General features: G+C 41.2%; 1 protein-coding gene across 12 annotated transcripts in view; it reads left to right on the top strand.

The window, feature by feature from the left end:
• WDFY3 (WD repeat and FYVE domain containing 3) overlaps positions 1-13,757 on the top strand; it is a 259,871-nt gene extending 246,114 nt beyond the window's left edge. For 11 of the 12 annotated variants that reach the window (XM_089912207.1, XM_089912206.1, XM_089912205.1 and 8 more), the window contains 6 exons: positions 1,190-1,372; positions 2,496-2,592; positions 4,862-5,185; positions 5,802-5,913; positions 6,365-6,562; positions 10,239-13,757. In XM_089912207.1, coding sequence (XP_089768333.1) covers positions 1,190-1,372; positions 2,496-2,592; positions 4,862-5,185; positions 5,802-5,913; positions 6,365-6,562; positions 10,239-10,362 — 1,038 coding nt within the window. In that variant the 3' untranslated portion in view covers positions 10,363-13,757. The remainder of the gene's footprint in view (positions 1-1,189; positions 1,373-2,495; positions 2,593-4,861; positions 5,186-5,801; positions 5,914-6,364; positions 6,563-10,238) is intronic. The other variant, XM_089912213.1, reaches the window with a different exon arrangement.
• Positions 13,758-24,892: the final 11,135 nt, after the last annotated feature.

The following is a 24,892-nucleotide window of genomic DNA, read 5'->3' as shown; positions in this document are numbered from 1 at the left end:
TAAGTATTATTTTTGTTTGGGTTTTGGTTTGCTTCTTGCCACCTTGGTAGACTCAGGGCAGAGGGAGGAGGGGGGTGGGGTGGGGGCGGGGGGAGAAAACAGTAGCAAGACCAGCATAGACAGTGGTTTGGAAAAGCCCCAGGCCGCCTTATCATGCCACCCCTGCCTCCCCTTTACCTTCTTTCTTGTGTTAGCACTGCTGTTCAGTGTCTAACTTTCCTCTGCTTTTGATGACCATCTGCCAATTTCTGTAGGTTCTCATGTGCCTACTACATGTACTGAAACTCACCGAATCATTTCTGAAGTCACTACCTAGCATCAGGCCAGTCAGGCTGTCTCAGGGGTAAGGAAGGCCGCATGAGATGGTGAATAAGTTTTGGGATGTCTAAAGGGTCCACCACACTAACTGACACAGAGTAGATGCTTCAGGAAGTGCCTTTTTCCTTTAACAGTAGTGGATTGTATTCTCACCAGGTTGTATTCCCCCCAACCTGGTAGAATTTGAAGGAAAAGGTTAGTTTTTTCCCATCTTTAGAACTCATGAAAACCTGAGCTATCAGCTGAGAGAGTTCTTAGGGTTTATTCAGTTTGCCAAGAAATGACCTATATACTAGTTTTCTTCTTTTTTTCCTCATTCCCCCACTCTTATTGTGAACAACAAATTTTTTAATAGGGTGTTACAGTGTTACCAGGATTTCATCTTTGCACTTACTGGAGAGAGTTACAGCTGTACATGGACTGACAGATTTCTCTTCTACCCTATGGTTTTGGTGATTTGGCTCATTTGATAAAACTAAGTGGATTCCTACCTCTCAGTGGAAGGTATAAATAGATTTTGTAAATACCGGGAGGAAAAAGAGCAGTTCATCACCCCTCAGATTACAGATAGCTTTGACTTGGAATGAAGCGGGGCTCAGCACTGCGTCGGGGCATAGGCTGGGAGCGTGGAAGGGCTCCTGCCCCGTCTCCACGCGAGATCACCTCGGCCGCAGCCTCCATGCAACCTCAGATTCTTAAGGAGGCCTCTGTTTTTTAAGTCAGCAAGCACTGGATTCCAGGCTACCTCAGAAATTCCCCAGTCACTAGTCAGAGGACTGAGAGGGTTCCAAAGAGCGAAGCCAAGGATTCAGTTTGCTTCTGAAATTAGAATGTAATCTGGAGTGAGTGAAGTTTCTCTTCACCTTCTCAGGGGGACATTGTGTCCTGCGCCGGCACGTACATCCATGTGTGGAGCATCAATGGGAACCCTGTCGTGAGTGTGAACACATTCACAGGCAGGAGCCAGCAGATCATCTGCTGCTGCGTGTCGGAGATGAACGAGTGGGACACACAGAATGTCATAGTCACAGGACACTCAGACGGTGTGGTCCGGGTAAGTCGGCCGTGAGGAAACGCATTAGAGTATTTGCTGCCGTGGCTCACCTGAAACTTCTGAAGCTGTCCACAGTTGAAGGACACCTGGAGGTTGTCGTATTGTTCAGCAAACTCTCACTCAGATGCAAAGAAACATTGTCCATTGGGTTATCAGACGCGGAGAACATCAGTGACTCAGCTTCTTTTCTTCCCATTAAGTAGATCTATTAGTGCCGCTGACAGCTTGACACAAGCAGATCACTTAAACACGATTTCCATGTCACCTCGGGATTGCTAAAAATGTCACTTGCATAAGTATTGGCTTTTTAGCTTGTCAAACGACTTCTTAGGGAAAACGGGGACTGTGTCTCCTCTACAGAGAATCACTGAGCTAGAAAATGCTTCCAGGGGCCTCAGGTCATCCATTCATTCCCTGTCTAGGATCCTGTATGATTTCACCTGAATCCTAGATACTTTATCCTTTTCTTAGTTTTCATGCCTTGGGCCTCTACCAAAAATGAAATCCACAGAGTATTTACCTTTGTAGTCTGTTCTAATATTTGGGTTTTTCTCTCGGGAGATTTTTCTTTGTGTCTTTCTTCATTAATTGTACTCTATAAAAGCAGAGAGCAGCTGGCTGCTGCCCTTGTAATCACAGGCCAATCCCACGCCACACCCTGCACCTCAGACAGCAGGCACACCCTAAAGTCTGCAGAGCAGCATTCCACATTACCCCATCTGTGGGGCATCGTGAAGAGCTCCGTAGCCAAATATGTCTGGGGATCCTGCTTCCTGTATGCCTTCTTGGAGATCTAGAGTATATGTTAGTATATGCAAGGTTCTTTGTCAGAACCAAAGACGTGTACTTAGTTGAACTATGTTTTTGAAATCTCTTTGACCCCAGTCCTTTTCTATCGACCATGAAACACCCACTCATATCTCATGGAACATGGTTTGGGGAGAACTGTTTATTTGTAAGCAGTCCCTGCCACATTTTTCAAGATACAGGGAAATTAACTATACACAATAATAGGAATTAAGTTATCTGTTTAACCCTGCAAACCAATCTTCATCCAGTAACTGGTAAATTGTTTCTGTAATCAGTTCAACTGTTTTTCATTTCCATACTTACTTAAATTCAGTTTTGGAGAATGGAATTTTTGCAAGTTCCTGAAACACCAGCTCCTGAGACTGTTGAAGTCCTAGAAATGCAGGAAGACTGTCCAGAAGCACAAATAGGTATTTAATACTTTCTAAAAAGTTTTTCAATAGTTTTCATGTTTCTTTTTTTTTAAGTCATTATGCGTAAACTTACATTAACCAAGATAAGCAAGAGCCTGAGGCTGGGCGTTGCTGTCAGAAGCAGGATCACTGCCTAGTGTGTAAGCAGCTGAGCAGGCATGCAAAGTTCTGTGTGGTTCACCAGGCAGCAACCCTTGTGGTAGTGTCTTTGTGGTCGGCTTCCACATCCCATAATAAATACAGTTACAAGCTTCCTGGAATACCAGAGGCTTGGGCTTTCAGTTCTGAAAAATACAAAGCAGATCCAGAGGGCGCAGTATTGGATGGGTCAGAGGGCCACGCCTCAGTCCCACATCTGTCTCACCCTTCACTTGAACAGCTCCCTATGAGTGACAGGGCAGTATCGTGTTTGTAAACTATTCACAGAGGCAGACCAGGGTCCACGCCCTGGACCTGCTCAAGAAGAAGATTCATCAAACAGAAGCTTGGTGATCTGTATTCTGCTATCTGTTATTTGTGAAGCACTTTAAAATTTTCCAGTGAAATATAAAGATAGATTATATTTATGCAGAATGTTTGGAAATAATGCCAGAGAATCAGGCTAAGATGTGCTTTGGGTTACTGAATTCCAGAGAAGTTACCCCTCATCAATTAAAACAGTTGGTGTAAGACACTTCATAGAAAGGAACAGGGTTTTTTTTTTTTAAGTTCAACCTCTAAATCGTCTCTGCATGGTTAATTTTTATACACTGAGAATTCAGCGTGAATTTGACGATGTGAGGGAGTTGTTAAGGAAAAAGGCTCATTATCAGAGAGACACAAATCCCCTGCCCTTGTAAGCTGAAAGTAGTCTTTACTTTCTTTGCCAGAACCGGTGGACAGAACATTTTAAAGCTTGTATTACTTTAATGCATGTAAATTTCCATAGTCAAATGTAGCTCCACTGAGAAAGTCATCTGGGCATTTGGGGACCTAAAAATTCAGTTCAATTCAGTTAGTATTTGGGGGTTAATAGTTATTGTGTGTCAGACATTGGATTATGTGGTCCAGTGAGAAGTGGGTCCCTTCCCTTCCTTTTAACAAAGCGTGTTAAGTAGATAACAGCGAAAGATGAATAAGAGAGATAGAAGAAGGGGTTGGATTTGGGGAGGAGAGACATTTGTATGTCTTCGTCTTCCTTATGTTGCACACTGTGGACGAAGTTTGGCAGAAGCGGCAGAGGGGAGAGCAGCCCACAGGAAGGAATGACTTGGGATGGTGTCGAAGTGGTGGGACTTGAGGACAGTGGCCTGGGTGAAAGGGAAGATAAGCTAATGGTTCTCTGGAAATCAAAGCTGCTTCAAAGACTGCTGTTTGAAGACTTTCATGATCATAAGCCAAATTAAGTGTTTGTCTTGCTAAAAAATATTTGTAGTGGGCTGGTGCTTGCTCACTTGTTCTTGCTCTCCTTTTTTCCAGTTACATATATTTATTTCCCATAAATTTTCCCTGCAGTAGACTTTATTGCAAGGGAATTGAGATGAAGAAATGCACAGTAACAATGGAAAGAGGAGGAAGAACAAAACTCTAAATTAAAGCTTTCATCCACAGTTCGTTCATCTATGTTGTCATTTATATTGACTGCTGTATGGAAGGCACTGTGCTTGGGACCCCTTCTCTCCAACTGACCACTGTGTTGTAGAAAGAATGACGGAAAGTAATAGTTTGGGGTGAAAATTTTAAATATGTGAGAGCCATACAGCTGTTAAAGGAGTCCAGAAGAGAGAGTTACTTTCTGTTGCAGGAACCAGGTAAGATTTTAGAGAAAGAAGTATTTAAGCTGTGCTTTCAAAGATAGGTAACATCGGAACACACAGAGATTGGGAAGGTGAGTCTAGGTAGGGCCAACCCGAGTGTGCAAAATTAGCTCTACAGAGGAGCAGCCAGGCTGCGTGGAGAGCAGAGTTGGCACCATCCAGCTGAACTGTGGTAGAAATGTGAGGCAGGTAGTGAGAATCCACAAAGGCAGGTTTGGGCCAGATTGTGAAAGAATGAATGCCAAGCTAAGGATTTTGGCCAGAAGCATTCTGTGAACTCCGGAATTCTACCGTTTTGATAGCTGTACCTAGCTGGAAATTCTGGCAATTTATTTTCTCTTACTGTAATATTGAGCTTAAAATAGTATGTCTCTTGTGTCTTAACTAGTAGAGGAAAAATACCAGCGGGACAACGCCGGGCCTAACTCTAATGTGTGTGTGTTCTCTAATTCTCCCACCGCAATACCCAGGGCCAGAAGCCCAGGAAGAGGACAGTAGCGACTCTGAAGCAGATGAGCAGAGCATCATCCAGGACCCCGGGGACACTCCCAGCCAGCCCAGCAGCACCAGCCACAGGCCCCGGGCGGCCTCCTGCCGAGCCACAGCCACCTGGTGTAATGACAGTGGCTCCGATGACTCCAGGCGCTGGTCCGACCAGCTCAGCCTCGATGAGAAAGACGGCTTCGTATTTGTGAACTATTCAGAGGGCCAGACCAGACCTCACCTGCAGGCTCCCCTTAATCACCCCCACCCCAATCCCGCTGAAGCGCGGAATTTCAGCAGATTGAAGCCCGGTAACTTGAAGCCTGGTGTCTGTTTCTCACCTCTTGTGGGTGGCGCCGAGGGTTGGTGGACGGAGGCAGTGAGCTGTAGCTCTCCCTTGCCCCATTCCTGTGACAAAGACCCCCCACAAAGAGGGCCTCAAGTTTCTTCTTGTGTAAGGCAGACTTAAAGGCCCTTGGGCATTCTCTCCTACCATGCTGTTTGCAATACGTTGGGCATTTTTTAAAGAATAACACCTCAGACCAAAACTTCATTCATTCACAGATTATGAAAGCCTTTGAAGGTGGGCAAGCTGTTGATTATAGATAAATAGATAAAATTGTATTCACGGGTAACTTTGCCTGTGATAGAGTTGGGGCAGGGTCCTCAACCGGAGAAATTGTGTCTTCTTGCACTGAGGATTTCCCCTTCTCCATGTGTGTCTTTGTGAAGGCCTGACCTGGTCCATGGTCAGTGTCAGGCCAGACTTCTGTGCCTCTAACTGAGGCAGCAGCTGCCAAGAACAGAGAGACTGCCGGAGCTGTTTGTTGCAGCACCCTGACGTTTGAGGGCAGCGGGTTAGGGTGCACCTAACAAACGCTGGCTCCCCTCACTTTGTCAGTCACACGTCGCACTTTTCCACCCCAGGGTACCGGTGGGAACGGCAGCTGGTGTTCAGGAGTAAGCTGACTATGCACACGGCCTTTGACCGGAAGGACAACGCACACCCGGCCGAGATCACTGCCCTGGGCGTCTCCAAGTAAGTGTCCAAGCTCTTCCGGCCACTGTTCCCCACGGGGCCGTTTGCTCAGCCTCGGCGCACACACTCAGGCAGTCTCTGGGAGCACAGGTTTCATCTGCATCATCATGTGTGGCTCCAACAGACGAATCAGAAGAAGAAACCTGCTGGTGTGTGGATTTCACTTCCGAATGTCAAAAACCAAAAAGCTTTGCCTTCAAAAAAAAAGTAAAACAAAAACGAAAACTTCACCTTCTGTGTTCTTCAAAGGTACGGCACGGTTCGATTACAGGGGAGCTGAAACGGAAGTGTACATTCGGGCTCAGTCCCATTTTCGTCCCTTTGCACGCACGACCCCCTCCCCAGCGCACACGCCCCCTGGGAACTGGCGTCACCGGAAGCTCTCCGGCCGCATGGCGGGGCCGGGGGCCAGGGCCTTCCATGCGGTGACTCTGCGTCGTGTCTCCTGCAGGGACCACAGTAGGATCCTCGTGGGCGATAGTCGAGGCCGGGTTTTCAGCTGGTCTGTGAGTGACCAGCCGGGCCGTTCCGCCGCTGACCACTGGGTGAAGGACGAAGGAGGGGACAGCTGTTCGGGCTGCTCCGTGCGGTTTTCTCTCACGGAAAGACGGCACCATTGCAGGAACTGCGGTCAGCTCTTCTGCCAGAAGTAAGCTGAGATACAAGCTTCCTGAGTGTCTGTGGGTTAAGCTCTGAGGATGTGCGTTATGCCCATACGCTGTGTCTGTCTAAACCAGCCTTCACTTCCTCCTTGTTCTTTTTTACTGCCATTGTGAAATATTTGTCACATTGGAAAATACAGAGGTAGTCATCACAAACACATGGCCACCCGTGACTCAGGCTGGGAAGGTGCTAACATTTGATCACATTTGCATATAAAACAGTACAGATTCATTTTAGGTCCTTTCTTCACCCTCACCCATCACACCCTCTTCTCCATGTGTTTTTACTTTGAGTGCATACGTTGTGTTCATAGATAACACTATATTATTGTTTATTGTGTTTTCAGTTTTACATAAATATAGCATACTGTCTGTAACTTATTATTTTTTTTACTCAACATTGTTTTTGAAATTCATTCACATAACTATTCTAATAATTTCATCTTAACTGCTGTCATATTTTTTTGTATGAATATATCAGTATTTATCTCCTTCCCTTTTGATGGACTGTTAAGGGATTTTCTTTCATTTTATCAGTACTACAAACAATGCTGCAATGCACACCCGTATAAATGCCCTCTTAATACACAAGCTAGAGTTTCCCTAGAGGAGATACCACAGAACGGACTTGAAGATGGTAGACATACTCATGAGCTTAACTAGTTATTCAAAATACTCTCCCTAACAGTAGTGCTAGTTTACTCCACCGCCAGCAGGATATGCAAATTCTCCCTGTTCTTATTCACACCTGGTATTGCCAAACATTTCCACTTTTGCCAATCTGATAGCCAGTAGTGCTTTGTTGTTTTAACTTGCAGTGCTTCTGAGGTTGAACATCTTTTCATATGCTTATTGCCAGTTTGAGTTTCCTCTTGGGTAACTTGGCCCAGTTTCCTTTTGCTTTTGCTTTTCGATTTTTTTCCCCCTATTTGAGGAGTTGTTTTATGTATTCTGGGCTCTAATCCTTTGTCTTTCATATGTCTTGCAGATACCTTCTGCCAGTCTGTGGCTTGTGTTTTAACTTTATGTATGTTTTTTCTGTCACACAAGTTTTTAATTTTGATGTAGTAGCATGTATTGCTTTTTATGACTTTTGCTGTTTTTTGGTCTTAAAAAATCTTTCCCTGTCCTGTGGTCATAAAGATAGCCTTATTTATTTTCTTTTAAAAGTTTCAAAGTTTTGTTTTTCTTTTGCTAATATGTGCAAAGCACCTGGTATTTATTTTTATTTTTTATTATTATTTTTTTAATTTATTCTTGGCTGCATTGGGTCTTCGTTGCTATGCACGGGCTTTCTGTAGTTGTGGCAAGCTGGGGCTACCCTTTGTTGCGGTTCGCGGGCTTCTAATTGCGGTGGCTTCTTTTGTTGCAGAGCACCGGCTCTAGGCACGCAGGCTTCAGTAGTTGTGGCACTCGGGCTGCTCAGTAGTTGTGGCTGTCGGGCGCTAGAGCACAGGCTCAGTAGTTGTGGCGCACTGGCTTAGTTGCCCTACAGCATGTGGGATCTTCCCGGACCAGGGCTCGAACCCATGTCCGCCGCATTGGCAGGCAGATTCTTAACCACTGCGCCACCAGGGAAGCCCTCAAAGTTTTGTTTTTCATGTTGAGGTCTTTAGGTCCAAATCCATTTGGAATTTATTTGAGAGTATGACATGGGGTGGGGATCACTTATATTTCCCCAGTATGAAGAGTCAGCTGTCCCATCACCATTGATTTGGATGCCTTCTCTGTTATACCCTGGGGTCCCACATATGCATGTACAGTCCTTTCCATGGCAAACAAAAGAAAAGATCCCATGGGCAGTACCCTCTAATGCTTATATTGCCTTACTAGAAAGATGCTTTCACAGAAAACGCAAATTATATCATTGCTTCTGAGTTAGTTATTGAGGGGCATTGGCTTATTGGAAAGGGGGTGGCCTTGGGTTTACACTGACAAATGCTCCCTAGGCTGCTGTCCATTGTGCCATCTCAGGCACGTTACTAACCTCTCTGAGCTTCAGTTTCTTCATCTGTAAAATGTGGATAATTACACCTGCCCAATAGAGGTGTTGAGAGAATTAAATGAAATCGTGTATGAGTTTTGTAAAGCACCAGGTGCAAAGTCTGGTGATATAGGTGTTCAGTAACAAGTGTTATTATAATTATTAATTTTTTTGAGACTAATGTCTTCCTTTTCTCCTGGGAAGTCTTATTCAAGATGAAGTAGCAGAATGTTGCTGCCAGCCATTTCTTATAGGAATTTATATGAGGCTGGCAGAGGATTCTGTCTTGCGGTCCTGTGCTTTGAGACACCCACTCTGTGAAGCCTAGTGATCTGATAATTTCTTTTTTTTTTAATGTTTATTTAGTTAGTTATTTGATTGCGCCGGGTCTTAATTGTGGCAGGCAGGCTCCTTAGTTGCAGCACGTGGGCTCCTTAGTTGCAGCTCACCAGCTCCTTAGTTGTGGCATGCAAGCTCTTAGTTGCAGCATGCATATGGGATCTAGTTCCCTGACCAGGGATTGAACCAGGGCCCCCTGCTTTGGGAGCACAGAGTCTTAACCACTGTGCCACCAGGGAAGTCCCCAATCTAATAATTTCTGATAGTCAGCACCTCCATTTGCATGCTGGCACACATCTGTTCTTTATAGAGTTTAATTTTTAAAGTACTGTTTAAATGTAGGTAATTCTTTAAATTAGCTATTGCTCTCAAATGTGGGAGGGAGGCTTTATTTGAAAAACAAACCAAACAAGTGATTGATTATGACAGAGCAGGCACAGAAGGAATGCTGTCCAGGAGGGCGTAGCTCTACCGTGATCTTTGTGCCCTTCTGTTGCTGAGGGAGCTTGCCAGCCTTCATTCCTGAGGGTCTCCTCAAAGTCCAGTTCTTTAAACCCCCTAGGCTGCTTGCACTTCATGTATTCTCTGGATACTTTTACTGGTCTAATGGAAGAAATAAAACTCTGTTTCAGTCTTATGAAGAGCCAAGGTCAAAGTGATGAAGTGCCACACCCGAGGTCATACCCTGCCTTAGGCTGGGAATAGGAATGCTTTCTATGAAGGACTCGGACATCGCTAAGTATAGTCCACTTCAGGGAATTCTGTCAAGATAAACAGAAAATGAGAAAATTTGGACCAGACAGAAAAGCCAAACTACCGGTTTAAGAAATGACTGAGGAGTGAACCAAAGTGTTTAAAAGCCCAAAGGAAGTTGATAGTGACCAAAGTGTCTTTTAAAATGGGTGGTAAGTCCTCTCTTGCCAAGAGAAAAAAGTCAGGCTCCAAGTAAAGACATTGGCATACTGCCCAAGTTTATAGGGCATGAGGAAGAATGCATTTCCATCCTGCACAGGAAGAGTAGCCTCATAGATGTTCACTTCCTTGGCTTCATCTTGTAGAAAAATCTTTTTTTTTTTTAAATTCTCTGCAGTCAAATAAATGGCTTGCCTTGGTTTAATGTTACTTTTTTTCATAGAATGACACAAATAATACAGCACTCATTTTGGTCCTTGGTCAAACCACATGACCCAAACCAGTATGGCTCTGGGCATTCTTCTGGCCCCGTACAGCCTTGGGCGTTATACCGCAAGCTGTCCATTCAGATTTTAAATTCGTGTTTCTGAGCCCAGTGATCAAACATGGAGAAGACCCATAACTACCTCATTTTGCCTTTCCTTTAGGTGCAGCCGATTTCAGTCAGAAATCAAACGCTTGAAAATCTCATCCCCGGTACGTGTTTGTCAGAACTGTTATTACAATTTACAGCATGAGAGGGGTTCAGAAGATGGGCCTCGAAATTGTTGAAGATTCAACAAGCCGATTGGAGACCACGGTCTGTAGACCCCCTTCCCTATTCCCCTGTCACAACTCGCAGCTCGGAAGGCATCAAAACAGTCTCCGTTTACACATCTCTTCATACCGCGTGTTTGAAGTGTGGGATTCAAAGGGAACATTGAAAAAACGGGTGTAGAGTACAGTCATGGGGCAGACACTATTCAGGTGAACAGCACAAGAAGAATACAAGGTGGTTCCTAGGAGCAACATTTCAATATCCGATTCTCCCTTAACAATAGCTGTCTCCAAGAGAAAATCCTCATGTATTAACTGTCCTTTTCTTGCGTCTCATTTTTGTAGAGCTCCTCATCCTTATTTGGGAAAACCAACGACTACAAAAAAAAAAAAAAAAAAAGGCTTTTAGAAAATAGTTGTAAATCTGACTTCTTTGCAAGTAACTGTGTATATTGTAAATAGGTACAAAGGCCTTTTTTCTAAATAAGGACTTAACTGCCTGTAACATGAGACTTCAAACTAAACCACTAACTCAATGAAATACGTATGGTTTGTCTGACATTGCTCACCAATTAATTATAAATATGTTTTATTTTTTAATCCTCAAAGACGTTATCTGTGGTCTTTCCCCCCCTTTCAAACCCAGCCCATGTGCCTGATGTCATTTCTTTCAAGTTGCCCGCAGTATCTCCACATAACCTAAGCTAGTAACCAAAACAGTGTCATGTGGACCTTCTTTGGGAAACAGTGTGGGAGAATAAGAGTCTGGTCATGAGATACCCTGGAAATCTTTGGGCATGTCATACGTGGCTACATCTCACACGTGGCTACGCACCACCTCAGTGTTGTTCTGATGTCATAAGGCCCCTTGTAAACTTCTCTTTGGACTGCCCTTTGGTCATAGCGTCCCCTCTTAGCACTACATAGCGGTGGTCGGGCAATCGACGCAGTGCAGGAAACAGCCCTGCCTCAGCTAATGGAAACGTATTTGCATGTAACCCACTTTAACTTCTCCTGCGTAGAACATAAGAAGTATGTGTCTTTGGTGACACTAATGTTCTACTATAGCTTATTTTCAAAAAAGGGTTAAAAAAAGAAAAAAGTGTACAGAATTAACATATAAACCTTGTTGTAAAACTGAATCATGTCAGAACTGCTTATAATTAACCTTTACCATTTAATGCCATCTACCTGAAAACAGTGAGATTTATACTGTATCAATGTCTATTTTTTTGTTTTTGCTATGAATATAATTACAGTATTTTAATATTTAGTTATTTAATTTGTTCTAGTTGGATACAGAACACACAAATCCAGGGAGACTAAAGCTGGTGGGGGCTAAGAGATTAGTTTACAGAAAAAAAGCTTTGGTGGTGGGATTTTTTTAAATGTGTGTTATGTACATATATAAATATATATATATAAAACAAATGAAACAATTAATCTAGATTTTAACATTTTCAGATATTTAGTGATAATATTATGAACAATTCTAAAAGCCCTGTGATTTGAAAAATGTAGAAGCATTTATGGCCCAAGAAAGGAAGGAGAGGCCTTCACACCTCATGGAGTTATCATACGAAGGACAGCGGCTTTGGCTTTCCCGATTTTTCATCTTTAGGCCCTGGTGACAGGCACACTTATGCACTAAAATGCACATATATGCACATGCATTCAAAAATAGGCATTGGTACAATAGTAATCTTGTACCTAATGGGCTGAAACCAGCTTAAGAACAAATTTGTTCTTCCTGATAACTAGGTCTCCAAGAGAAAATATAAAGGCTGCTTTAGTGCCTTATGCTCACTAAATTTAAACCTTTATTTACCTAGGTTTGAGCCTACAGTCTATTTATGATTACATATCAAAATTGATTAAAACACTTCCATTTCTAAAAGTTCAAATATACTTGTTAATAAAAGGATTATTGGCATTAATACTTTAACTTGAAGAAAAGTTGTGTTCTGTTTTCCTTTCTGTGTCTCACTCCTCCCCACCTTCCTCTTCCCCCCTCACCTTCTTTCTTCAATTCTAATAAATAATGCTGGATGTTCAACAGTTGCAGGACTTGTGCTCTCACATAATCATGGGCTTTGACCCTGTCCAGCCCTAGAGATGAGTTGTAGCAGTGTTATTCTACACTTTTTAAAAGAGGCGTCCTCCTTGTGTCCACAAACCATGTTTACCCCAAACCCAATGGCAGAGATGTTCTTTAAAGACTTGAATATATGAATGTCTGTATGTAGCTACTTAAAGGTTATTCCTCTATGTAATATGAAGTTATATGGGATGAACACTTTTAAACTTTCCAACACAACTTCCATAACTAGAAGGTGGAAACCAAAACCCTCATGATAGTATTTCCTCTGGCAGCTGGTGCTGTGGGCAACTGTTTTGTTCAGTGGGTTTCTTTTCTTTTTGCTTTTAATGTAGAAATCACAAATCACTCACACATACAAGTACACTCATGTAAACTAATCGTTCCTCTGAATGTCCTTCTTTGTTCCATGTAAATTTGTTTACCAACATATATTCTCAGCATGTACATCCACCTTTGTGTGGTCCATATTCTTTCTCTGAGAGTACCTCACAGGGCTTCTGCCTGATCTTTGTAGTTTGTCCATCCATCCATCCATCCATGTCCTCTAACATTCGTGTGTATTGTGCAACTGTAATGTCATGCTTTTGAAGAGAAGAATAGCTGCCCCTAGCAGCCATCCATCTGAATGATAGCAAAACACTCTAGATAAGTTATTTTGCACTTTCTTATGTATAAAGTTGGTAGAAACTTATTTTTCCTTTGTATCATTTAAATACATTTTGTTTTGGTAAATGAACTGTGTATAAAATATTTATGCCATTAAAACTGTTTTTAGAAAGTATTTTTAATTTCAGCAAGTTTGGTTACTTGTTGCATGACTATTAACACAGCTGACTTTTTGTGTCAGTGCATTGTATATTTTTTTGTCCTGTTATTAACTTGTAAGCCCTAGTAATGGCCAATTATTTGTACAGCAACAGAAGTAAATTGAAGATACTGGCTAAGACTGGATTGATTGTGGACTTTTGTACTATATTGCAGAATCCAATATCTGTTCTTTGGTGGTTATGTAAAAGGCCTGAAGAATTACTATCTAGTGTGCAATCTGTGATAACTGAATGTTCATTGTATATCTGTCTCTGATGCAAAAAGGTAGAGTAACACAATTACAATACATGATTAAATGCAATAGTCCAGATACTTTTTTTTTTCGTTTCAAATAAATACCTAATATCTACCACCACCCCTTCTCACCGCCCCCCACAAAAAAAGAAAAGAAAAAGGAAAGTTTTTAAGCCAGCTCTTCAGGGGAGGAAAAACAAGCAAAACAAAACTGAGGTCTAATAAAACTTTGTGTAGTTCTTTTCTAGTTGTGAATATATCTTTCAAAAGCGCCTGCTTAAAGTCTCTGCTTGCAGAGTTGTTGGCTGCTAGGGTCTGGTTCCAGTTCTAGTGCGATCCATCTTTAAAAACCAGGCTTTCTGCATCCTGAGCTTCCCAGTTGTGCTGGACTCCTGGGGCTGTGTGCACAGCCGCAGGGAGAGGCAAGTGGCTTCTGGGAGACACGACCCTCAGACTTGAATGGACCTGTGGAAAAAGACCGCATCGCATGGTTTGGGCTCCTTTTCCCTGAGCCTATTCTCTACCCATCATATTGTGGAAAGTAAGCAGTAATAAATTATACATCTAACTGTCTATTTCCCACCCCTGCCATATTCACATCAGGAATACTCTGATGTCCTGCCCCCCCTTTCTGGAAGCACAGTGCCCCACTGTCATTAGCTAGATAATTTGCCATTTCAGTCTTTGAGAGTGTTAGCAACTTACATCCGTTTTTCTAGTTACTCACTTACTTGGTTTGAAAATTGACTTCCCAGAACAGGAGAATGTAGAAAACACTTTTTAAGTTTATTTAGGGTGCTTTAGTGACTTTTCTTCTTTCTAAAGATACTAACAAAATTCCCAGTTCATTTTAAGTATGATCAGCAGAGTTCCACATTTGAGGATATTGTGCTTATTACAAATTCCACCCCAGTGCAACTCCACTTTAGAGGCAAAAGATAGAGAATGCTAACAACTTCTATGACAGTAGATATTTCTTCAAAAATAACTCAGTGGTAAGAGAGAAAACCTAGGGCAGTTCTCATTGTTTTAATGCAATACTACTCATAATTCTAATGACCTCAAGAAGAGTTGCTATCAAATACGGGCTTGCAAAAATTCTTTTCAGGGTTTAAATGTGCAAATGATCTTCAGTGAGTCCCTTTTCTGCCATTTGCTTCTCATCTTTAATAAAATTTCCTCTTCAGCCCTCATTTTGGCCCTTTTGGAGTGTTGAAGAAGCAGTCCAATGGAATTGGCTTAGCACTAGCTTAGTCTTTTTTGTCTTATCAATATTCTCATTTTCTCCCACCCATTGCAAAGCTCCTTTTTATTTATTTATTGTTCCTGTTGACTTTTGCTAGAAATGGCACCAAACCAAGCTACCACACTCAGAGATAGCATGGTGTTGGGAGAGCCCTGGCACAGTAATTCAGAGATGGAGCCTGCAGCTCTCCCCAGCTTGTGGACTTCCGAAGCCCCTCATGTAATCCCTCTTGGTGCACCAGGTTTCCTGTGTCAACACTGACCCTGAGAATGGGATGAGACTAAAGTAATGCTTTTTCAACTTTCTGGTCTTAAGACCTTTTGATCCTTAAAAACTTGAGGCCTCCAACCATTTTTGTTTATAGGGGCTGCATCTATAAGTAGTCATTGTATTAGAGATCAAAACTGAGATTTTAAAAATATATTAATTTATTTAGAAGTAGCAATGATGAAACTATTATGCAATAACATCAATTACGTGTTTATATGAAAAAAAAACTTTTCCAAATAAACAAAAATATTAGTGAAGAGAGTGGAATGGTTTTACGATTTGCAAATCTCTTTTATGTCTGGCTTAATTGAACACAGGTGGATTCTCATATCTGCTCCTACATTCAGTCTCTTGTGATTCTTCGTTTTGGTTGAAGCATATGAGGAAAATCCAGTCTCACACAGGTATGTGGTTAAAAGGGGGCGGGGAGAAGGATATTTTAATACCTTATGCAGGTCATTGTTTCTGAATAGCTTTCAGTTTCTTAAAGATTGATTACTATGTGGCATTTGAAACTACATCAGTGAACTTTTTATACTCTACTACTTTAAACTCCATTAGTCTGTCTTGTACATTGAATCTATCTTTTACCAATATGTAATTTTATAGCACCCATTGGCCATTTAGCACTACATCATTACTACTACTACAGTGTGTGTACATCTTCCAAGACGTTTTATTCTGTAATGCATCAAAAAAATCACATCATACGTAATATCAGAGTATCTCCAGCAGTCTCAGAAAATTCTAAGTCAAACAGTTGTGGATATCACAGGTTTTTCAAAATTAGAATTTTTGCTTAAAACCTAACATTTTTTCATTGGCACCAGTCACTGTTTGCTGTTTTCTTTGAAGCAATAGGCTCACTCTGTTAATTTCAAGAATATTTCTGTCAAAGAACCGTGGTTTGTCAGCTGTTCTTTCAGGGCGAAAAGATGTGCTGTGAGAAAAGCAGCAGGCCAGCCGCAACTCAATTGCACAAGTACTTCGAGACAAACATTGTACTTAAGGATGCAGACGCCTTGTGGGTACCTCTCATTTTGTGTCACATAACTTAAGGTTCAAGGTTTAATAAAAGTAGTAATTTTACTGCTTCTCCAAGGACATGCTTAAGTGAAACAGAGCCTTCTTTCTACTGGGAGTGCTTGATAATGACTAGTAGAAGTTTGGTGCCACTGCCTGATTTCATGCTTGGATTCCAGCAGTTTTACTCACTGTTGCTGTTGCACCTGAGTTCTGTACAAATATCAATGCAGTGAAAAAGGCAAACAACATTTCAGTATTATTATGAAAATAGTCTTCATCTTGTAGACCCCATGAAAGGGTCTTCAGGACTCCCAGGGGTCTGGGACTCCCAGACTTTGAGAAGCAGTGGTCCAAGGAGAAGATACGTGAGATGATCCCTAAATTGTAAAGCAGCAGGTCTGAATCTCATCTGGGAACAGTGTTCCTAATCATAGACCCAGGGCTTTCAGCGGGGCTCCTGTTGAAACCTGCCAAGTGCAAGACCAGGCCCTGCCTCACTGGGCTCGCCACTGGGGCCATGGCCACCTGCTGGAATACTGCCTCCCCAGCCCAAAGCACACAGGGACCAAGAGTGCATCTCTGAAGTGCTGGAGTTTCTAAGAAGGTCTTTTTATAGTAACATTCTTCTAGTCAAGACTCCAAATTTTTGATAATGTAAAAAAAAAAACTGTAACCTTTGATATTGGATACTGTTCTACCTAATATGGTGCACTGATCAGGAGATTGATGACCAAGAGTCAGTCTGGGATTTAAGTTCTCGTTCTACCACTTACTGTGTGATATTAGGCCACTTCTCCACATCTGAGCTTCCTCATAAGTAAATTTTGTATTATGATACCTGCCCCCAGACAATTGTTACAAAGATTAAATCAGGTAATATATGTAGGACATGTAGTGCTTGACCAGATGTTCTCAATATATTGTAGCATTAATTTAGAAATATGAACATGAAGTGGTGCACTAGAACATTTCCTAAAGCCTAAATATTTAAATCCACTGATGGGGAGTTTGTCTTCAGTCAGGTACACAGCAGGCAGAATGTTAGCCTGGAAAGAGCCCTGGGAAATCATGCCGCCCAAACCCTCATTTAGCACAAGAGGAAAGGGACTCAGAGATGTTTGAAATTCCCAAAGCCCTGTTGCTTGTTAAGTTTTAACTCCCTGCTCTACCCCTAAACTTCCGACTCTCAGGCCAATGATCTTTAGAAACAGCTTCCAGGTCTTTTTTTTTTTTTTTGTAGGAGTGGGGACTACAATGAAAATGTACTTAGGATATCATTTCCCTAACATCCTGCCCTGCTTTATCATGAAGATAAAGGGGTGGAACTTCAACCTTGGCCTTCAACTGCAGTATTACACTTCCTGCTCAACAAAGACAAAGGAAAGTTGCAAGCTGCATTCCAGAGCAGAGGACCATTAAAGGAAAACAAATCCTTCTTGATCTTGCTCTGAAGCACTGCTGTCCATTTCAAACAAAAGTTATATCCTAAAAACACTTTCTGTTCATAAAAGCCAAACACTCCTTTGCAAACTGATTTAGACAGAAATAAACCAGGGAGCAAAGGTCAACCTAAGGAGCCTGGCTGTAAACTTAAGGATCATTACAGTCTGGCCCTGCGGGCTGCTTCTGCTGAGAGGAAGGAACACAGACCTACTCCGGCAATGTTATCGAGTATGCTTGTGGCTCAAGTTTGGATTCACCCACGTAGATTTATTTTCCCTTCTCTTAAGGTAGCAATTTACATGTCCTTGATGATACATATTACACTGAGCCTTGAGGATAATATAAAAATGACATAACTACCCTGTTCAAGAACTTTCTAGCCTATAAACCAGGGGCTTGCCTTCATGTAGGTATAGCATCTGTAACTGAATTTTCAGCAAGTCTATTACATTTCTCACCGTGTCTAATTCAGTAAGAAGGACACTGTCATCACAACTGGTTTTCTTAGCTCTGTGATCTTCATTTTCATATCATTGTATTTTTCTATCATCTCATCTTTGATCCTTTATTGAATTCATATATGTTTTCAGTAAGTTACATAATACAAAGGCTTTCCAGAAAATTCTCTTCTTTTAGGGTTGTTTTCCCCGCAGACTGGGTTCTTGGTCATGTATGAATACTTTCCTGCCTTCTTACCTGCCTGCCTTTGTTTTGTGTTGGTGTCATAGCATTAATTTGCATCTTCCTCCTTTTAAATGTGGATACTCCAACCCAGACTTTGCATTTGCTGACATAAAGTGTGAGTGAATTCATCCTTAGTTTGGGGCTGGCTGTGGGCTTCTTTTTTTTATTAGTCTTTATTGGAGTATAGTTGATTGACAATGTTGTGTTAGTTTCTGCTGTACAGCAAAGTGAATATTTTTCTACCTCTGCCTTTGCCGCTATGGTCTATTCTCAACTCAGCAGCCAGGCAAGCCCACTAAGATACCTGATCCTGTCAGTCCCTGCTTAAAACCCTGCAGGTCTCCTCACCTCCTCCCCTCTTTCACTCTGCTAGTCTGCTCGAATACTTGCCACGCCTGCGCCCGCACCCGCCGCCCCCCCCCACCGTAACCTCTGCCTTGTGGCTCCTAACCCAGCTGTGCTCTGCTCCCCCAACCCCTCACCCGTTTCAGTCATGTCTCAATGGTCACCTTCTAAGGGAAGCCTTCCCTGACCACCCTGCAGTATTGAGCCACCCACCCCTCAGCGCTGCCCATCAGATAGCAAGGATGGGAGACTGAACAAGCTGTGGGGTCCCCAGTGGCGGAGTCAACTGGCATCCCTTTCCCGCCCCTCCCCAGACCCGAAACACCTTCCTCTGTAGATCCTACCGTTACAGATTCTCTAGTCAGATTTTTAAACAACTTTATTGAGATATAATTAACATACTGTAAAATACATCAAAGTATGCAACTTAATGGGTTTAGTATCTTTACAGTTGTGCAACTTTCACCATCGTCTAATTTCAGAACATTTTCATCACACCAAAAGAAACCTCACACCTTTAGCCGTCACTCCCCATTCTCTCTTTCCCCACCCCCTGGCAGCCACTAATCTACCCTCTGTCTATAGATTTGCCTCTTCTGGACATTTTGTATAATGGAATTGTGTAATATGTGGTCTTTAGGAACTATCTCATTTCAGTGAACATAGTATTTTGGAGATTCATTCATATTGTAGCATGTATCAGAACTTCCTTCCTTTGTATTGCCAAGTACTTTAGTCCATTGTGTGGATATACCACATTTTATTTATCCATTTCCCATTTGATGGACATTTAGTTTGCTTCTACTTTTTTACTATTGTAGGTAATGCTGTTGTAAACATTCATGTACAGGTTTTTATGTGGATGGGCATTTTCATTTCTCGTGGGTATATACCAAAGACTGGAATTGCTGGATCATATGGTAAATCTTCAGCATGTTGAGGAACTGTCAAACTGTTTTACATTCACTCCAGCAATGCGTCCAACTGGTTTTTATTCTCAGGGAACAGCACCAACCAACCCTCACTCCTTTCTCGGTCACCTACAAGCCCTCTTTAAAATGTTTCTTTGATTTAGAGACAGGCCACTTTTGAATATACTCTCAAGAAGGTATCTGTTAAGAAAGTAGCTGACAGCAACAGCCTGCACTAGCACCCCGGGAATGATGAGATAGAACTTCAAGGAGAAACAGATGGATACACTATCATAGTTGGAGACCTCAACACCTCACTATCAGAAATGGACAGATGCAGCAGACAGAAATTCAGTACAGACATAGTTGAACTCAACAGCACCGTCAATCAACTGGATAAAATTGACACCCATATACACCCAACAACAGCAGAATACACATTCTTCTCAAGCTCCCATGCAATTCACCAAAATAGACCACATTCTGGGCCATAAAATACATCTTAATTTAAAAGGAATGAAATCATATAATGTCCGCTTTCAGACCACAAAGGAATTAAACTAGAAATCCCCAAATATATGGAGATTAAACACCACACTTCTAAATAACACATCAGCCAAAGAAGAAATCTCAAAAGAAATTTTAAAATATTTTGAGCTAAATGAAAATGCAACTTACCAAAATTTGTAAGTGAAAGTAGTGCGTAGAGGGAGATTTATACCATTGAATGCATGTATTAGAAAAGACAAAAGATCAAAAATCAATAACCTAAGGTTTCACCTTAGGAAACCAGGAAAAGGAGAGCAAATTAAATCCAAAGTAAGCAGAAGAAGAGAAATGATATGAATTAGAGCAGAAATTAGTGAAATTGAAAATAGGAAATCAATACCAAAAAATCAGTGAAACCAAAATCTGGTTCTTTGAAAATACCAATAAAAATCAATAAGCCTCTAGCCAGTCTACCTTAAAAGAAAAAAAGGAGAAAGAGAGGAAGAAGGAGGGAAGACACCAATTACTGATATTAGAAAAGAAATAGAGGCCATCACTGCAGATCCTGTGAAATTAAAAGGATAATAAAGCAACACTGTGAACAACTCTATGCCCACAAATTTGATAACCTAGATGAAATGGACCAATTCCTTGAAAGGCACAAATTGCCAAAGCTCACACAAGAAGAAATTGTCTGAATAGGTGTATATCTATCAAAGAAATAATAACCTTCTAAAACAGAAAACAACAGGCCCAGGTGGGTTCACTGGTGAATTCTACCAAACAGGGAGAAATTATACCAATTCTCTACAACCTTATTCAGAGGACAGAAGCAGAGGGAATACTTCCTAACTCATTCTATGAGGCTAGCATTACCCTAGTACCAAAACCAGACAAAGACATTATAAGAAAACTACACACCAATCTCTCATGAACATAGGTGCAAAATCCTCAACAAAATATTAGCAAATTAAATCCAACAATGTATAAAAAGAATTGTGTACCATAACCAAGTGAGATTTATTTCAAGTGTTCAAGGCTGGTTCACCATTTGAAAATCAATTAATGTAATCCATCACATCATTTAGCTGAAAAAGAAAAATCACATGATCATATCATATGCAAAAATAAAAAAGCATTTGACAAAATCCAACTCATTCATGATAAAAAAAAAACTCTCAGTAAAATAGGAATAGAAGGAGAACCACATCAACTTGATAAAGGCTGTCTTTAAAAATACTACAGCTAACATTGTACTCAATGGTGAGAAACTCAAAGCTTTATCACTAAAATCAGCTACAAAGCAAGGATGTCTCCTTTCACTGCTCCTCAACATCATACTGGAAGTTCTACCTAATGCAATAAGACACAAAAAAGAAATAAGTATACAGCAGGGAAGAAAGACATGACTGTTTTTGTTGGCAGATGACAGGATCGTATGTAGAAAGCCCCCCAAAAAATTGACCAAAAACTCCTAGAACTAATAAGCAATTATAGGAAGTTTGCAGATTATAAGCGTAGTATAAAAAAGTCAATCACTTTCCTATATACCAGCAATGAACAAGTGAAATTTGAAATTAAAAACACAATTCCATTTACATTAGCAACCCCCAAAATAAAATAGGTATAGGGACTTCTCTGGCAGTCCAGTGGTTAAGACTGCACTTCCACCACAGGGGGTGTGGGTTTGATCCCTGTTTGGGGAACTAAGATCCTGCATGCTGTGCGGCCAAAAGAAAACTAGTTTATTGCTAAAAATGCTAACCATCACCTGAGCCTTCAGTGAGCTGCAATCTTTTTGCTGCTGGAGGATCTTGCCTCAGTATTGATGCTGCTGACTGATCAGGGTGGTGGTTGCTGAGGTTGGGGTGGCTGAGGCAATTTCTTAAAATAATGAATTTTGCCCCATCGATTGACTTTTCCTTTCATAAACGATTTCTCTGTAGCATGCAATGCTGTTTGATAGCACTTTACCCTTAGTAGAATTTCTTTCAAAATTAGAGTCAGTCCTCTCAAACCCTGCTGCTGCTTTATGAATCGCTTTATGTAACATTCTAAATCCTTTGTGTCATTTCAACAATCTTCACATCTTCACCAGGAGTAGATTCTATCTCAAGGAACCACTTTCTTTTGCTCATCCATAAGAAGCAACTCCTCATCCATTAGTTTGATATTTATAACAAATATAATAATGAAAAAGTTTAAAATATCACGAGAATTACCAATTTGTGATACAGAGACTCCAAGTGAACAAATGCTGTTGGAAAAATAGCTCCAATAGCTCCAACCCTTGCTCAATGCAGGGCTGTCACTAAACTTCAATCTGTAAAAAAAAAAAACACAAAATCTGCAAAGTGCAATAAAACGAGGTGTGTCTGTATGTGAAATCAAAGAATAAATAAATGGAGAGAGATATTCCATGTTCATGGATAGGAAAACTCAATATTGTCAAGATATCACTTCTTCCCTACTTGATCTGTAGATTCAATGCAATCCCAATCAAAATCCCAAGTTATTTTGTGGCTATCAGTGAACTGATTCTAAAGTTCATATGGAGAGGCAAAAGACCTAGAATACCAGGACAATACTGTAGGAAAACTAACTTAGAGGACCAACACTACCTGACCTCAAGACTTACCATAAAGCTACAATCATCAAGACAGTGTGTTATTGGTGAAAGAACAGAGAAATAGATCAATGGAACAGAATACAGAGCCCAGAAATGGATGCACATAAATACAGTCAACTGATCTTTGACAAAGGAACAAAGCCTACACAATGGAGCAAAGATAGTCTTTTAACAAATGGTACTGGTACAACTGGTCATCCACATGCAAAAAAATGAATCTAGTCACAGACCTTACACCTTTTAGAAAAATTAACTCAAGATGGTTCATAAACCTAAATGTAAAATGCAAAATTATAAAACTAGAATTTAACAGAAAACCTAGATAACCTTGGGTATGGCAGTGATTTACAACATTAAAGTTGTTGGTACGTCATGGTTACAACATCAAAGGCACAATCCATGAAAGAAAGAATTGGTAAAGCAGACTTCATTAAAATTAATAACTTTTGTCCTGCAAAACATACTGTCAAGAGAAGGAGAAGACAAGCCACAGATTAGTAGAAAATATTTGCGAAAGACAAATGTGATGAAGGACTGTTATCTAAAATATACCGTGAACACTTAAAACTCAACAGTAAGAAAATAACCTGATTTTAAAATGGGCCGAAGACATTAACAGACACCTCACCAAAGAAGATATATGGATAGCAAATAAGCATATGAAAAGATGCTCCACACCATATGTCATCAGGGAAATGCAAGTTAAAACATTACATTATCTATAAAATGACCAAAATCCAGAACACTGACAGAACCAAATGCTGACAAGGGTGTGGAACAATAGGAACCCTCATTCATTGATGGTGAGAATGCAAAATGGTACAGCCACTTTGGAAGACAGTTTGGTGGTTTCTGACAAAACTGAACATATTCTTACCATTCTTACCATGACAAAACTGAACATATTCTTACCATCAAGCAACCACAATTCTTGGTATTTACCCAAAGGAGTTGAAAAATTATGTCCGTCAAAAAACCTGCACACTGGTCTTCCCTGGTGGCGCAGTGGTTAAGAGTCTGCCTGCCGATGCAGGGGACACGGGTTCGTGCCCCAGTCCAGGAAGATCCCACATGCCGCGGAGCGGCTGGGCCCGTGAGCCATGGCCGCTGAGCCTGCGCGTCCGGAGCCTGTGCTCCGCAACGGGAGAGGCCAAAACAGTAAGAAACACGCGTACAAAAAAAAAAAAAAAAAAGCCTGCACACTGATGTTGACAGCAGCTTTATTCATTTTTGCCAAAACTTGGAAGCAAGCAAGATTCCTTCAGTAGGTGAATGGGTAAATAACTATGGTACATCCAGACAATGGAGTATCATTTAGCACTAAAAAGAAATGAGTTAAAGCCATGAAAAGACATGGACATGGAAGAATCTTAAATGCATATTACTAAGTGAAAGAAGCCAATCTGAAAAGGCTGCATACTGTATGATTCTAACTGTATGACATTCTGGAAAAGGCAAAACAATGGAGACGGGAAAAAGATCAGGGGTTGGGGGTGTGTAGGAGGAATGAATAGGGAAAGCACAGAGGATTTTTAGGGCAGTGAAAATCCTCTGTATGGAACGATAGTGATGGGTACATGTCATACATTTCTCCAAATCCAAAGAATGTACACTACCAAGAATGAGCCATAATGTGAACTATGCACTTTGGGTGACTTTGATGAGTCACTGTAGGTTTATCAGTTGTAACAAACGTACTATTCTGGTTGGGGATACTGACAGTGGGAGAGGCTCTGCATGTGGTGGGCAGGGCTGGAGGGTGGGGCAGAGCAGAGGGTATATGGGCAATCTCTGTACCTTCCCCCCAGTTTCCCCATGAACCTTAAACTGCTCTAAATTGTCTTAAGAATGAAGGAAAAAAGAAAAAAGCCACAGCCTTGGAGAAAATATTTGTTGTCATATATCTGATAAGGGATTTATATCCAGGATATATAACAATGTCTTACAACTTAAGAAAAAACATCAAATGTAAAAATGTGCAAAGATATGAACAGACATTTTATCAAAGAATGTATACAAGTGGCACATGAAAAGATGCTCAACACCAATAGCCATTGGGGAAATGCAAACTAAAACCACCTTGGACACCAGCTAGAAAGGCTATCTTTAAAAAGACAAAGGTGAGTTTTGGTGAGGATGTAAGGAAACTGGAACCTTGTACACTGCAGAAGGAATGTAAGATTGTATAGCCACTTTGGACAGTTTGGCCATTTCTTTAAAAGTTAAACATAACTTACTATACGACCCAGGAATTCCACCCTAGAAATCTGACAGAAATGCAGACATGCCCACACGACATGTCCGCAAGTATTTACAGCAGCATTTCTCATAAGAACCAA

The sequence above is a fragment of the Delphinapterus leucas genome, chromosome 5 (assembly GCF_059928025.1).
Source record: "Delphinapterus leucas isolate spDelLeu-1000000601 "Yukka" chromosome 5, BTC_Dleu_Yukka2, whole genome shotgun sequence".
Lineage (NCBI taxonomy): Eukaryota > Metazoa > Chordata > Mammalia > Artiodactyla > Monodontidae > Delphinapterus > Delphinapterus leucas.
The sequence above is the reverse complement of the archived record's forward strand: the minus strand, read 5'-3'. Positions and strand labels throughout refer to the sequence as shown.